This window comes from Glycine soja, chromosome 16 (assembly GCF_004193775.1).
Source record: "Glycine soja cultivar W05 chromosome 16, ASM419377v2, whole genome shotgun sequence".
NCBI classification, from domain to species: Eukaryota; Viridiplantae; Streptophyta; class Magnoliopsida; order Fabales; family Fabaceae; genus Glycine; species Glycine soja.
The window spans coordinates 31747702-31763298 of NC_041017.1; the positions used below are offsets into that span (position 1 = coordinate 31747702).

Sequence of the window (15597 nt, forward strand, 5' to 3'; positions counted from 1 at the left end):
TATATATAATACATTTATTTACTTTAAAATTAGTTATTTTAAAAATTTATATTTATAATATTTTTTATTAATTGAAATTAGTTTTTTTTACACTAACAATACATCTTTATTAAATTTTTATAAGTATCAGCTAATTAGTATTCATTTTGTAAAATAGTCTATTGCTTGATTTCTTTTAAAAATATTATTAATTGTCATTTTACAAAATTAAGAATTAAAATGATAGTTTTATAATTAAACAAAAATATGAAAATTTTATAAAAGTTAGAATTTAAGTGACCTGACCAATATTATAAAGAATAAAAAGTTTCACCATATAGATTATTTCAAATTAAATAGTGATATTAAGTTAGAATTATATATATATATATATATAATTACATTAGATAATTAAAAAATTATCTCCGATAATAATTTTGCGACTGGATCATAATTTTTTTGTCACTATTTATTCAATCAATACTTGTTTTAAAAAAAAATCCAACCATTGAATGCTACTTTGGTGCTATTCATGTAGAGATTGTTCGTACTAAATAGCAGCACTCATATTGTTAATGTGAAATGAATATCCATTAGTTTAATCAATTAGTAATTTCCAATCTAGATTTCATTCTACAAAAGATACGTCTGATACGCATAGAAGAAAAATAGAGATTCTAATTTCCAAAGTACAAGAGAAGTTACCGAGTTAGGTGGTGATTCTCTTTTTGATCCCACAAACTACGAGAACAATTTTACAGTATAATAATAATTGACATCTGAGGGACACATTATAATATTAATAAAACTTAAATAACTTTTTTTTAACAAATGGGGCTCGCGCCCTAATAAGAACATTTTATCTCCTAAGGACATAAATACTATATAGCAACATCTATTAAATAAAATCGAGTGTGAAGATCTAGAAAAAATAAAATCAAGAGTGATTGCGCCACTGCACAACTGTAACAACATACGCTACCGAAAGCTAGCCTGTCCAAAAGTGATTGCGCCACTGGAGATGTAACAACCCATTACGCAAAACTTTTTTAACACAACAGTTCAATGTCATATGTCAGCTATTCGTTGAATTACGTCCTTGTCTTTGACGTAATACAAATAAAATTAAACCCCTTCAATAAATAGTTTAAAAATAATCCATTTTAATAAATAGTTTGAAAAAGAACTCCAAACTGATGATTTTGCCCCTTACCTAATAGCATCACACTGCACACTATCAAGCCTTGTTTGCACCCTTTTCCATTCTTTCCTCAACAACATCGATCCATTCATGATGCATGTGCGCTGTACTGTGGCCAATGGTTCGTGCTTTTGTTTCTTTCGACGAAAAGGTGTCCTCCGTATTTAAAATGCTTACGTAAGTAACTTTACCGTTTGCCATACCTCTTGAGTGTAACCAAGTAGGGGTGCACTGTAACACTGTCTTGTTCTTATGCTGATTACATTAAAGACCGTTACATATCTTTCCACTATTGCAGGGATTTCTTTGTCCCTTTGTTCATTGTTTTTTTACCCATCGCCATGTTAGCTGTTTCGCGTTTGTTGATAAGTGGAAAATAATTACTAGTGTAACCTCAAACGCAATTAAGAAAAAATGGCAACAGAGACATTTTAAGTGAAAGCATGGATTTATATATATTTTTTTCCACGTTGAGTACAAGAGATTAAATTACCTAAAAGAAAATATCACACACTGAAAGAAAGGAAAGTGCTTGAAAATACTAAAGGGTATTTACCAATGGCTCTTGTCTTGAAAAGAACCTTTAATCTACATAATAGGATCAAAGAAAAGGTTGCAATAAAAGCACAAGCAATTGCCATTATTGACAATATTTTTATTATTCTTATAATTTCCTCTTCATTTTGAACTCATCATGAAGAGGAAATTAAATTGACTCAAATAGCGGGGTTGCTCCTGAATGATCCAAGAGCCTTAGCAGCACCTGCTCTCAAGATGAATTGGTGGTAGAAGGCTGCAATGGCTGCTCCAATAAATGGTCCAACCCAAAAGATCCACTGAATAAACAAACATAAGAAACATATCAGACAAATGTTCCATCTATTTTATCCTTTGTTACATCAAATGACATGGCAAATTATAAATTTGATAATAGTATAAAAGTAGAAAGTTGTTGAATATAGAAAAGAGCTACTCACATGGTCATCCCAGGCCTTCTGTTGGTTGTACATGACAGCAGCTCCTAGACTCCTAGCAGGGTTAATGCCAGTGCCTGTTACTGGGATGGTTGCCAAGTGAACCATGAACACAGCAAAGCCAATTGGAAGTGGAGCCAAAACCTTCAAGTACAAAACAAAAGCACAATAAGAAACTCATGTCATGTGGTTGAATTAAAACAAAAAATGTAGATAACAAGTTAAGCAAAACATACGAATCTAAATTAATTATCAACATTTCAAATTGTGGTCGTGGTTTCAGTTTGATATTGCAAGAAATTGTGGCCAATGCAACTACAACTATGGTCTCATTGCTGTCACAAAACCCTAAAAGAAAACCTTAATGTTGCGGCTAAAATTGTTGTCATAGATTATCTTCTAAATTAAACCTTGTTAATTAATTATTATAAAAGGAAAACAAATGGAATTTATAAACAGTAAGCACTAGGGGCAGATGGGGCATGCCCCATGTGAGGCGCATGGTTTCTTTTCTTTATTGAATTTGGAGAATCTGAGGAAGTGTATGGAGGAACCTAAAGCTGATAATGACAAATGAGGAAGATGCTAGAAACTCTCACGAGATTTGCCAGCTTGGAGAAAATGGCGTTTAGCATTAATGATACTGTTCTGAACACTTTAATTTTAGGCCTTAAAGTTCCATATCAACAAAGATACATTTTGCTTCTAAGGCAAAAAGACGCAGACGAAAACTCCTGAAGAATCCACTTTTCTCAAAAGAAGAAAGAAATTAGATAAGATTCGTATCATAAGGCTATGAAAATCCACCACAGAATCATATATTTTAATGGCCTAATGGACTCATATTACTCAAAGCATATGGTAACATGTCACTTCAATAAAATAAAATAAAAAATCACCATGTATTTGGTAATTTTGGTGAAAGAAAGGGATAGGTTCACCCCTCTAGGATGCCTAGATGAATGAAAAATGTAATATAAACATTAAGACATGAAAATATGCCCACAGGAAAAGGTTACTCACTTTCTTGTTTTGAGGACAAGACAATCAAACAAGTAGTGGAAAACCAAGCAAGAAAAGTGGAAAAATTCATCTACATTGAATGCAGCCTGCTCTACTCAATATTATTGCAAATGAAGTCTCTAGATAAAGTAGTGAAAAGAAGGATTTTATCCACCTACACTCTCTCTCCTCAATATTCCTAAAATACATCTTTTTCTATTTTATTACTCAAAGTATATTAGTTTTTTGAGAAGTGGAGACTGACCACTCTAACTTTTGGATGTTGGCACTTTTTTAAAAAAAATTTATATATTTTTTTAAATTTATGTTTAAATTTAAATTATTAAAATAATAAAAATGTGGGACATTGAAAGTGAAATTCTTTAATATGTTGGTGTAGTTTAATGTTTATTATTAAAAAAAAATTAAAAATAAAAAATAGAAAGAAATATATTTTGGGAATATTGAGAAGAAAGGGTGTGTAGGTGAGTAAAAAATCTCTAAAAAGATGGATTTAGATTCCAACATCAAAAGGAAATCCAACTGGCTAAGTTCTGTACCTATCTCATGAAGGATGGACTAGTTCACATTATTGTGAAATGATTATTAAAGGTAAGGCTTCTATAACTAAAATTATTAATAATAACAAGCATATATGTTGACTGTGCCAATTTTTTTATGATAATGGAAACTACATGATATCATAGGCTGTAAACTTTATCATTTCAAACTGGAAAATTATTGAGTGGAAGCATGTACAGCTTCTGAAAACTATTAATGCCAATAACCGGCTAATTTCATTTAGAAAGCAAAGCTAGAAGCATGAAGATTAGATATGTGATTATGGTTAAGTCACTTCCACTCAGCTTTTTTCTTTACCTGTAACCAGTCTAAAATAATTTCAAGGAACTCGATCTTCTATTAAAAACCTGAAAGACCTACCCTGCTTTTAAGCAACCATAGATTCACTCCTACGCAAGATATATGGCAATATAATATGAACATGGCATGTATTATTCCATTGAATCATTGCTTTCAACACAACTTATGCAAGCAACATTTTCCTCTGAGTTAATGTAACAATGTATTTTCAAAGAAGGCAATAAAAATGATTGAGTTCATACCGGCACATGAGAATCTCTAGCATTCCTCTTGGGATCAGTTGCAGAGAACACAGTGTAAACCAAAACAAAGGTTCCAATGATCTCAGCACCCAATCCAACACCCGTGCTGTACCCTTCACTGAGCTCATTGGCCCCACCACCATACCTGTTGTAGTAAGCCTTTTGGAAGGCCTTAACCAACCCAACTCCACATATGGCTCCCAAGCACTGAGCCACCATGTACATTATTGCTCTAATCAAAGACACCTTGCGAGCCAAGAAGAGCCCAAATGTCACTGCTGGGTTTATGTGACCCCCTACATTGGATACAAAAATTCACAATTTTCAGAATAAGAAACCAAAATTTGCAAACAAATCATGGGTATTTACAAAAGAGTGTCTTAGAGATTGAAAAGTGAAAAGGCACCTGAGATTCCAGCAGTGCAGTACACCAGAATGAAGATCATGCCACCAAAGGCCCAAGCAATGCCAAGAATGCCAACTCCACCACACACATCACCCCCAGCCTTTACATCACTCTGGCTCTTGTAACCAATCACAGTGAGCACTGTGATGTAAAGGAAGAGCATTGTGGCAATGAACTCAGCAATCAAAGCCCTGTAGAAGGACCACTGTGTGAGTTCCTCAGCATCAATCAACGGTGCTGGAGGAGGATCATGGTAGTCCTTTGCAGAGAAGGAACCACCCTCAACATCATGCTTAGCCATTGCAATTTGCAACTACCCTTATGATTTTGGACACTGCACACTGATCAAGTTAAGAACCTGAAAGAAAGGCTCACAGAAAAAGAAAGAAGGTTGTTTGGATGAGTGTGTTAATTAGTGTGAGAGGAGAAGGGGTATATATGGGGGTGATGGAGTGTGGTTAGTGCATTTGATTATTTCAATAATGCAATTTGACACTGAAAAAACAAGGCAAAATAATAATAGCAATAAACTATTTGGTTTTGAGTCTCTATTTCACCGACCTTGACCTCACTTTTACTACACCACCACCTCCCTACCACTCTCTTCCATTCATTTGTATCTTTGTTTGCTTTGTCATTTTGTTCTGTCTAGAGTGGATGAATCTATCTTTTAAAACAAAACATATCTAAGTAAGAAAAAAAATTATATTTCTAAGTCTGTGCTTGAGTGAACAACATTTTGAAATAATTAAAAAATATATTAAAAACACTAATATAAAAAATGTAGATTAAACTCTACACCAAATCCCAGAGAAGCTTTTGTGCAGAAATTTCCAAGATTAAACTCAACAGTTATGCAGGACACAGTATAGTAAGTTAATTTAATTTGAAGTTGCGTATGAGTCAATTTAGGATAGAAGTTATCACAGACGTGGAAAAGCAAGCTGTTTTAGAAAAGCAAAGTGCTGTGCTGTGCTCTACACAGTTGCTTAGAAACCGTTTGAAAAGTTTCAAGATATTAGCGTGTTTAACGTGGTTTTTTTCCCGTTCCAAGGGAAATTGAATGTTTAACGTGACTTTTTCTTTAAGGTATAAGCAAGATTCTCATTAAATCTTAATACTCGTAAGTAGGACTCATTAAATTGAGTCAGTTTTAATTAATTTTGAAGCTCTAATTTAAACTAAATTAAGAGTGTTTGATTGCATCTTTTGGACGTGTTCAATGATACTTTTCTCGAATATATATATATATATATATATATATATATATATATATATTAATTTTAACCGTTCAAATAAGATGTAATTGTTTATATTTATAATTTTCATTCTTCACAGTAAAAAAATACTCATTTAATATGCTTCCTACTACCTAAGTATACATGCTTGATTTAGGTTTTAACATGAAAATTTTGTTATCTGATTCAATTTTTTTAAATCAAAGTTAAAAATTAATCCTGAGATATTAAGGGGCTAACATTGTTTAACAAATATTTGTAATACACATAAATTAGGAAAGTATTTCAATCAAAAGTCAAAAATTAATCTTCAGAAATATTAAATGATTAACATCTTTTAATACACATAAATTAAAAATCAAATTCATCATCACATACTTAAGAGATAACCACTAATAATGTCACACCAAATTATATTATCTAATTCAAATTTGAAATGACAAATTAAGAAGTATTTTGATGTGAGCCTCACCCAAAAAAGATCTATTCACTATAGGCAAGATTTTCGTGTCGCTATTAATATTATAAGCGATGGTTCGCTCAAAACATATTTGATTTGGACTTAGGGATAAAAAAATATATTTGATTTGTACTTTGTTGAGTCTTCTTTTTTGTTACTATTAAAAAATTATATTTCATGAACATTTATTGAAAATGATTAAACTAGACATATTTATAATATTTTTACTTTATAAAAATGAAAATAAATTCTCAAACCAAGTATAACTTTAAATATAAAAAAATTGGAAACATTTTTTTGAAATAAAAATAAAGAATATTTCCTCAAAATAAATAGTTGACTATTTTTTCTCACTACGAAATTGTATTCTGCCACCGGACAAAAGTGATGAGTATACATACTGCCGTAGATTTTCATTGTGTGAGTCTGTGTTAATTAATAACTTATATAATCAATATGTCATACAATTATTGGTATTGTAGAATCGTAATTATTTTTTATTTTTGACAGAAGAATTGTAATAGCTATTTTTTGCAAAATTAGCATTTTATGAACTTATAAAAGTAGACGAATCTGAGAACACTGCCAACACACACAAACAGGTGACCAAAAAAGTTGTGGCCCCAAATGGCTTGGCGGTTCCGCTGTTTAACTTATCAGGCGTTTGTTGATTAAGTTAAGCTATACAATATTACAAATTATATTTACAGGAATTATATTTTTAAGAATATTATGTTAAAAATATTATCTCCGTAAATATGTATGATTATCATTAATAATTTTAAGGAAAAAATTATTTAATTAAAAAGTAAATGTGAATATAAAAGAACTTCATCTAGATATGAATATTTCATATGGTTGAAAATAATTTGTTCTCATGAAAATAAAAGAACTTCATCTAGATATGAATATTTCATATTCTTAAAATGTGCTTAGAAAACTTGTAAACAACAAAGAAATGTGATATTTTTTAGTCTACATTTCGTATTTCTTTTTTGAGTTTACTGTATGTTTGACACTGTATTTCCTCATTCATGGGTGTGAGTCAAGTAGAAACAAATAATATTTGTTTTCACTTTATTTTGACCAATTGAGATAAATTTATATAAGACTCATCAAAACAGACCCCAATATTAACTTGCATTTATTTAAGAGATTTAATCTATGCTTTTCTTTTCTTTTTTTTTTCCTTTTATAAACATAGGATTATTCATTCATATTATATATGGTACTTTTTTTTATGATGGTAACGATATTCAAACTAAAGATCTTATAATGATTTTAAGTTAAAAATTTATGTATGTAATTACGTTAAATTAAATATTTAAAATAATAATTTTATTTGACTCAAGAAAATTAACTCCAATAAAATATAATCGTAGTCTAATAGAAAAAACTAAAGAACTGATACAAATTACTCACTATACCATTAGTGATCCTAATAAGTCTTTGTACTATGTTGGAACATATTATATTACTGATATATTGTTTTTATTATAAAATTTTATTTTATTGTATGTTTTATAACTATAAAAAGTTGTACAATATAGTTGTTAAAATAATAGTTTGTCTGTTAGAGAGTAACGATCCAAGAAGCATTAATTTCTCAATCGAGAAGCTCCTTTCCTAGTTTTTCTTCTTAATGATTATAGAAAGAGAGAATATATGGCAAGGATGAGCATTTTAGGCTTAGGAGTGCCGACTAAGCAAACTTTTTCTTCTTAAAAAACAGAGCGAAGACAAATTCATAAAAAAAGTTTATTTTTAGAAACGAGAAATTATGATAATAAAAAATAAGTTGGTGGTTCAGAAATGACAACATCCATATTTAAAGTGAAGAAAGTTATGGGTGGATGGCTGAGATAATGTGCATGTACACCGAAGAGCACCATTTCATCATTGTTTTATGAAAGAATGATTAGCTTGCCAACAATATTTTAATCATAAGCAATAAGAGGCCAGTATTGAACAAACGATAATTAAGTTTAACTAAGTGTGAATGAGTCTCAAATAAAAAATTACGATTAAAAAAATAATACTCCAATTAAATAATAAAAAATATTTTAAAAATATTATCATTAAATAAGATATAATTAGTTAAAATTTACTTATATTTTTAATTCAACACACATTAAAATTCTTTTTATATATATTTTAGTTAGGATTCGGATGGAGTAATTGAGTTTACGAGGTAGCATTGTTTCATTTAACGCAAATCATTATAGAGTATATTTTTAGGTTTATGGGGGGGCTTTTGATAAGGCAAGATGGGAAGACATAATTCTTCTTAATCATAAATTATGGGTATTATGATTTTAAATAATGATCAAAATATATTTAGTTAATTGCAAATATTTTTGAAGATATTTACACATATTTTTTAAAATTAAAAATCTTATATTTTTAAAACTTTATTATTCAAAATTTTAAATATATTTCATTTTTTATACAGAAAGCTTTATTATTTAAAACAAATTTTATTATTTTTGAAACAAGAAAAAAAAATACCAAAATGTTTTTCTTAACTTGATAAAGATGTTACCTTGCCTACGGTTGCATCTATAGTGAAGAAGGGCATAAGTGATCCACCATGAACCTATAATTTTACCTACTATAGGAGGTAAGTGCACATTTAATTCGAGAAAAGATTACAAACAGTTTCTTATTTATAATAAACGTAAAAATAACAGGGAAAATAAACTTCCTAGTGTCTTCTGAGAAATTAAGAACTGCCTTTCAACAATCAAAAACAGATCGTCAATTCTTAAAATTAAAGTTACCCTTAGATGTCTATGATCAGCACCAAACATCCTTTTTTCACTCAAAAACTATTTCCTAAAAAATAAAAATATATTAAATTGAGTTTCAATACTTAAAAAAATTCTACTCAACGACTTCAACAACGACCTAAAACATATTTAACACAAACTTTTATACTATTGAAATTAATCTCAAACAAAAACCATATTATTAAGAATATATTTAATTGGGCACAAGTTTTGTGGAAGCAAAAACACTTGAATCACAACGAAGTGCCGGTGCCGTCAACTGTTTCCCATTGAATCATAGAACGCCACATAGCTACTGAGTGACCGACTTCACATTGTAACGTCCCCACACTTCAGCTATAGATTCAGAAAATGTTCATCAAAATCCAAAGCCATCGTTCCGTGCTTCACTTTCACTGTGTGTCACTATTGTCGTGTCCACCAAATTCTTGTCGGTGACTTCTTTATTGACTCGCTGCCATAATTTTCAGAACTGTTTTTCACTTTTTGATTTCTCATTTCATTTTCATCACCTTTTTCATGCCAGCTTTTTACTATTACCACGTTTTATTATGCCTCACAGTTAAGTTTGTATCGTTTCGTCCCTGTCAAAGTGGCAACATATTATTGAGATTTTGTTTAATTTCTTTTGTTGTTTCTTGTGTGTGAGGCTTTGCGCTGAGATTGAGAGTTACTACCATCTTCTTTTTGTGTTGAAAATTCAAACAGAAGTGAATTAAAAAAACGAAGAGTGCACTTGATCCATCATCAAAATCAAAAGAATCCCTAAAGCAAAATTGTCAAAAAAAATTTAAAGATAAATGATTATTTTTCTCCTCGACTTGTACAATGCTGATAAATTTATCCATGAAAGATAAAAATTCAAATTTTAGTCCACAAAAATGAAAAAGTGTGATAAATCCATTCATCCGTTGACTTTTGACTTTCGACTATTATCATTAATGAAAGAGCCTACGTGACATATTTAGAGACGAATTTGTCAATACTCTATACATTCAACTCTAATATTCAAGGACAAAAATGATTATTTATCTAAAATATAATTTAATTTTCATCTTCATTTCCTTTTTTAATCGTTGTATATATAACATTATAATAAACACTTAAAAAAAATAAGAAAACAAACATTAATTAAAACAAATTAATAAGCAAAATATATTTGTTGTTCTAAAATTTTTATTATGACAACATTAGGTAATGACAAAATTAAGTTGAGTCTCATTTTTTGTAACAATTAACTTAATAACTATGTATTTTTGTTTGAGTCTCAATTTGGGTAAGGTATTGTCACATTAAAAATTTAGGGCAAATGTCAAATTATGTTCATTAACCAATATTATGCTAACTACTATGCTTGTTCTAACTAATGTTTGCTTTCCTATTTTTTTAAGTTTTTATTGTAATGTTATGTTTGTAACAACTAAAAAAGGAAGGAAGATGAATATTAAATTATATTATAGGTAAATAATCATTTTCATCCCTAAATGTGTCATGTAGACTTTTTTATTAATGATAACAGAAAGAAGTTAAATGATGAATAAATTTGTCGTACTCTTTTTACTTTCTGAAATTAAAATTAAAATTTTCATTTTTTGAAGATGAATTTATATGCTCACATATATTCATTGACAAAAATAACTATTTGTCCAAAAATTAATACCATGTTGAGATTGACCCTGTATGACCGATGTGGCCCAAGTTTGATTATAGAATCACCTTTTTATGACTTGGTCTATCAACAACTTTTTCTCTATTATCTTTAACTCATCTAGCATGAAAGCTCTCCGACTTTCAATTTCAGCAACTTCAACATACATACCTTGAAGGCTCCAATATTTGAACCATTGTTGGGTTCTCTAGTAAAGAAGCTAAATTGCTTTAATTTTCCACCAAGTTTCAGACTTTGAGCTCTCATATAAGTTCTATTTTTTGCAGCCCACAAATCATAATTTTCTCTTACAAATAATGGAGGCGGAAGCAAGGAATTGCTACTGCATGTCATACTGTTTGTGGTTTTTTTTTTTTTTCTGGTTTGTATAAGTTATTCTAGCTGATTTTCTCACCCTCAATTGAATCTTGATACCATGTAGAAAAATAATAGCAAGAGAAGAGAGAAAAAACAGAATACAAAGCTTCTATGGTGGAATGAAAGTGTATTTTCGTTCTGAATTTTCCAACATACATACAGTGACTTGATTTTTTTTTTTTTTGTGAAAATTCAATATCACAAGCAAAAAGTGTGACATTGACCTAGCATCCCTCAAAACATGGGTTACCACACTAGTTCACCAACAAGTCGACTTATTACATATCACAAAATATTAAAACAAGATATCTAATAGATTTTACTTCCAATATATAAAAAAAAAGCTCATCAATTCTAACAAGGAAATACAAAGGAAAGTGCTTCGAAGTACTAAAGGGTCTTTACTATTTACCAAAGGCTTCCTTTTCTTGAAAGAACCTTCAATCTGCAGAGGATCAAAGCACAAACAGTTCCATATTATTATTATTATTGTTGCAATATCAACTTTTTTTGCCTCCAATTATCTTTTTTTTCCATTTCCACTAACCCCCCATGAAGAGGAAATTGACTCAAATAGTGGGGTTGCTCCTGAATGATCCAAGAGCCTTAGCAGCACTTGCTCTCAATATGAATTGATGGTAGAAGGCTGCAATTGCTGCTCCAATAAATGGTCCAACCCAAAAGATCCACTGAACAAACAAACATAGAAAACATATCAGACAAATGTGCCATGATTGTTTCATTTAAATTTGATAATAGTATAAAAGTAGCAAGTTGTTGAATATAGAAAAGAGCTACTCACATGGTCATCCCAGGCCTTCTGTTGGTTGTACATGACAGCAGCTCCTAGACTCCTAGCAGGGTTAATGCCAGTGCCTGTTACTGGGATGGTTGCCAAGTGAACCATGAACACAGCAAAGCCAATTGGAAGTGGAGCCAAAACCTTCAAGTACAAAACAAAAGAACAATAAGAAACTCATGCCATGTGGTTAAATTAAAACAATGTATTTTCAAAGAAGGCAATAAAAATGATTGAGTTCATACCGGCACATGAGAATCTCTAGCATTCCTCTTGGGGTCAGTTGCAGAGAACACAGTGTAGACCAAAACAAAGGTTCCAATGATCTCAGCACCCAATCCAACACCTGTGCTGTATCCTTCACTGAGCTCATTGGCCCCACCACCATACCTGTTGTAGTAAGCCTTTTGGAAGGCCTTAACCAACCCAACTCCACATATGGCTCCCAAGCACTGAGCCACCATGTACATTATTGCTCTAATCAAAGACACCTTGCGAGCCAAGAAGAGCCCAAATGTCACTGCTGGGTTTATGTGACCCCCTACATTGGATACAAAAATTCACAATTTTCAGAATAAGAAACCAAAATTTGCAAACAAATCATGGGTATTTACAAAAGGGTGTCTTAGAGATTGAAAAGTGAAAAGGCACCTGAGATTCCAGCAGTGCAGTACACCAGAATGAAGATCATGCCACCAAAGGCCCAAGCAATGCCAAGAATGCCAACTCCACCACACACATCACCCCCAGCCTTTACATCACTCTGGCTCTTGTAACCAATCACAGTGAGCACTGTGATGTAAAGGAAGAGCATTGTGGCAATGAACTCAGCAATCAAAGCCCTGTAGAAGGACCACTGTGTGAGTTCCTCAGCATCAATCAATGGTGCTGGAGGAGGATCATGGTAGTCCTTTGCAGCGAAGGAACCACCCTCAACATCATGCTTAGCCATTGCAATTTGCAACCACCCTTTTGGTTTTGACACTGATCAAGAACCTGAAAGAAAGAAGGTTGTTTTGATGTGTGTTAATTAGTGTGAGAGACTGAGAGAAGGGTTATGTATATATGGGAGTGATTGAGTGTGGTTAGTGCATTTGATTAGTGCAATTTGACACTGAAAAACAAAGACAAATTAATAATAGCTATAAACTTTTTGGTTTGAGTCTCGCTTTCACCGACCTTTACCTCACTTTTACTACACCACCACCTCCCTACCACTCCCTTAAATACATTTGTATCTTTGTGTTTTTTTCTTTTGTTATTGTTGTTTTGTCATTTTGTTCTCTCTAGAATCTACTAAATACTTTGGTAATTGGTAAATTTAAGTTTAAGTTCTGTATGAGTCAATTTAGAGTAGAAGTTATGACAAACGTGGAAAAGCAAGCTGTTTTGGAAAAGTTTCTAGACATCAGAGTTTAACGTGGCTTTTTTCTGGGTTCTAAGGGAAATTGGATGCTTAACGTGACTTTTAATTATGGTATAAGAAAACTAGTTTTCTAAAGTGGATCTAAATACTCGGAAGTAGCACTATTCACATGGCTCATTAAATAGGCTAGTTTTAATTAATTTTGAGTCTCTAATTTGAATTAAATTAAATGCGTTTTTTCATTCATGTTTTGAAAAAAAAAAGTTAATTAGATTTTCGAAAAAAATTAATCACAACAAAATTAATGAATATTTTATATTAATAATATGGTTAAAAAAATGGTTGGTACTATTTGACGTGCATCGAACAATATTAAACATTACACCAAATATACACTGATTAACTTATCAAGATACTAAAGTCTGTTTGCATGCATAAATGTTTTAATATTCGTAAAAGAAGAAAATAGGTATTTAAATTTATTATTTTTAAAATATTTCATAAGCTTAATTTATTATAAGCATTCATTCAAATAATGATTTTCAGTATATATGTTAGATATTAAATTTTTAAATTACTTTTTTTGTAATAACTTTTCCTATCATTTTTTATTATATTAATATGAAAATAAAGATTTATATTTAATCAATACAAATGACATTATAGTCAATTACTATACTATATATCTTCATGTATATGTATAAATCACACGGATTGATACTTATCAAGTAACAAAAGAGGATTTTGCTTAATTGGGTTAAGCAAAATGATATGAGTTGTTATAAATTTTTGGTGTTTTTCTTTGATTCTTTTGGGAAAAAAAACTTACCAAATGCAATTATAATTACATGGAGAAGTAAAACTGTTAAGCTTAAGAACAATAGTTTTGAACTAGTTCTTTCAAAATTAGAAAACAGACTAATTAATCATGTTATTAGTTTACGTTATCCCTAATGTATATTTAAATGGAAATGAATACTGTGCACTTTAGAAACTTTCATTGGAAATGTGGCTGAGCAGATGCCAACACAGCTAACCCACACAAGCAAAGTTGTGGCCCAAAACACCTTGGCGGTTCTGCCGTTTAACGTTTGGGACCCGCTATTGCTGACTCCATTACATTACATACATTAATAATGTGTGAATGATTTGTCCCTCCCATTAACTTGGTCTGGTTCTGGTACAAGATTGATTTTAACATGTTTGAAAATTTTCAAAATTAGACTTAGTAGTACATTTTAAAGATATATTACATTTTGGGTCGTCTCAATTTAGTTGAATATTTTATTTTTTTTAGAAAAAGTTTGAATTTTTCTAACAATTCTATTTTTGTTTATATGTTGGAATGAAAGACATACAAATATCATTTGATTTATAATAATTTATATATTTTATCCAATCAACTGAATTAGATCTTCTTTAAAGATTTTCTAACAATTTATGTTATTAATAAAAATAATAATTTAATAGATAATGTTTCATAAAACTATTTTTTTTATAGATTTTATAATTATTATTAAGATTTGTAGGATATAATTGTAAAAGAAAAAAAAAAACAATTTGTCTGTTAGAGAGTAATGGACAAAGAAGCATTTCTCATTCGAGAAGCTCCTTTTCCTCGTTTTTCTACTACCTAATCAAATGATTATAGAGAGGGAATAGATGACAAGAATTAGTATTCTAGGAGTGCCGACTAAGCAAACTTTTTCTTCTTAAAAAAAGAGTGAAGACAAATTTATAAATAGGTTTATTTTTCAAAACAAAAAAGCTTGTAATAAAAAAATCAGTGGGAGGTGGAAAAATAACAATATCCAAATTTAAAATGAGAAAAGTCATGCGTGATCTAGTTGGCTGCTTGAGACAAAGGGCAGGTATCAGGAAGAGCACCATTTCATCCCTGGTTTAGTAATGAATGATTAGCTTTCCAACAAATACTTATCATAAGCAATAAAAGATCACTATTGAACAAATAATCATTGAGTTAAAGAGGTAGTAGCATTTAGGGGTGAATTAGGTTCGGGTTGGTTCAATAACCTGATCAATTTGAAAGAGAAAAATTCAATTTTAAAATTATATATTTAATACCGATTTAGCTTGAATTTTATTTTTTATTGTATAATTTTATAATTTTGTAACCCCCTAACCAAAAAAATGATATAATTACTAATTTAGTCCCTAAATTATTTAAAATGACTCAATTTGGCACCTAAATTTTTAAACACTTCAATCATGT

At 30.4% G+C, this 15597-nt stretch overlaps 2 protein-coding genes across 2 annotated transcripts; both read right to left on the bottom strand.

Moving 5' to 3' along the window:
- Window positions 1-1609: 1609 nt before the first annotated feature.
- On the bottom strand, window positions 1610-5271 carry LOC114390606 (aquaporin PIP2-2-like). The gene is made up of 4 exons (XM_028351405.1): window positions 4687-5271; window positions 4281-4576; window positions 2158-2298; window positions 1610-2016 (listed from the first exon to the last, which is right to left on the bottom strand). Exons 1-4 carry the CDS (start codon window positions 4985-4987, stop codon window positions 1897-1899), a joined length of 858 nt encoding a protein of 285 aa, XP_028207206.1. The 5' UTR covers window positions 4988-5271; the 3' UTR covers window positions 1610-1896.
- A 6038-nt stretch (window positions 5272-11309) lies between these two features.
- Window positions 11310-13195, bottom strand: LOC114390821 (aquaporin PIP2-2-like). Its single transcript, XM_028351711.1, has 4 exons — window positions 12650-13195; window positions 12244-12539; window positions 12002-12142; window positions 11310-11888 (listed from the first exon to the last, which is right to left on the bottom strand). The coding sequence occupies exons 1-4, from the start codon at window positions 12948-12950 to the stop codon at window positions 11769-11771; spliced, it is 858 nt and encodes a 285-aa protein (XP_028207512.1). The 5' UTR covers window positions 12951-13195; the 3' UTR covers window positions 11310-11768.
- Window positions 13196-15597: the final 2402 nt, after the last annotated feature.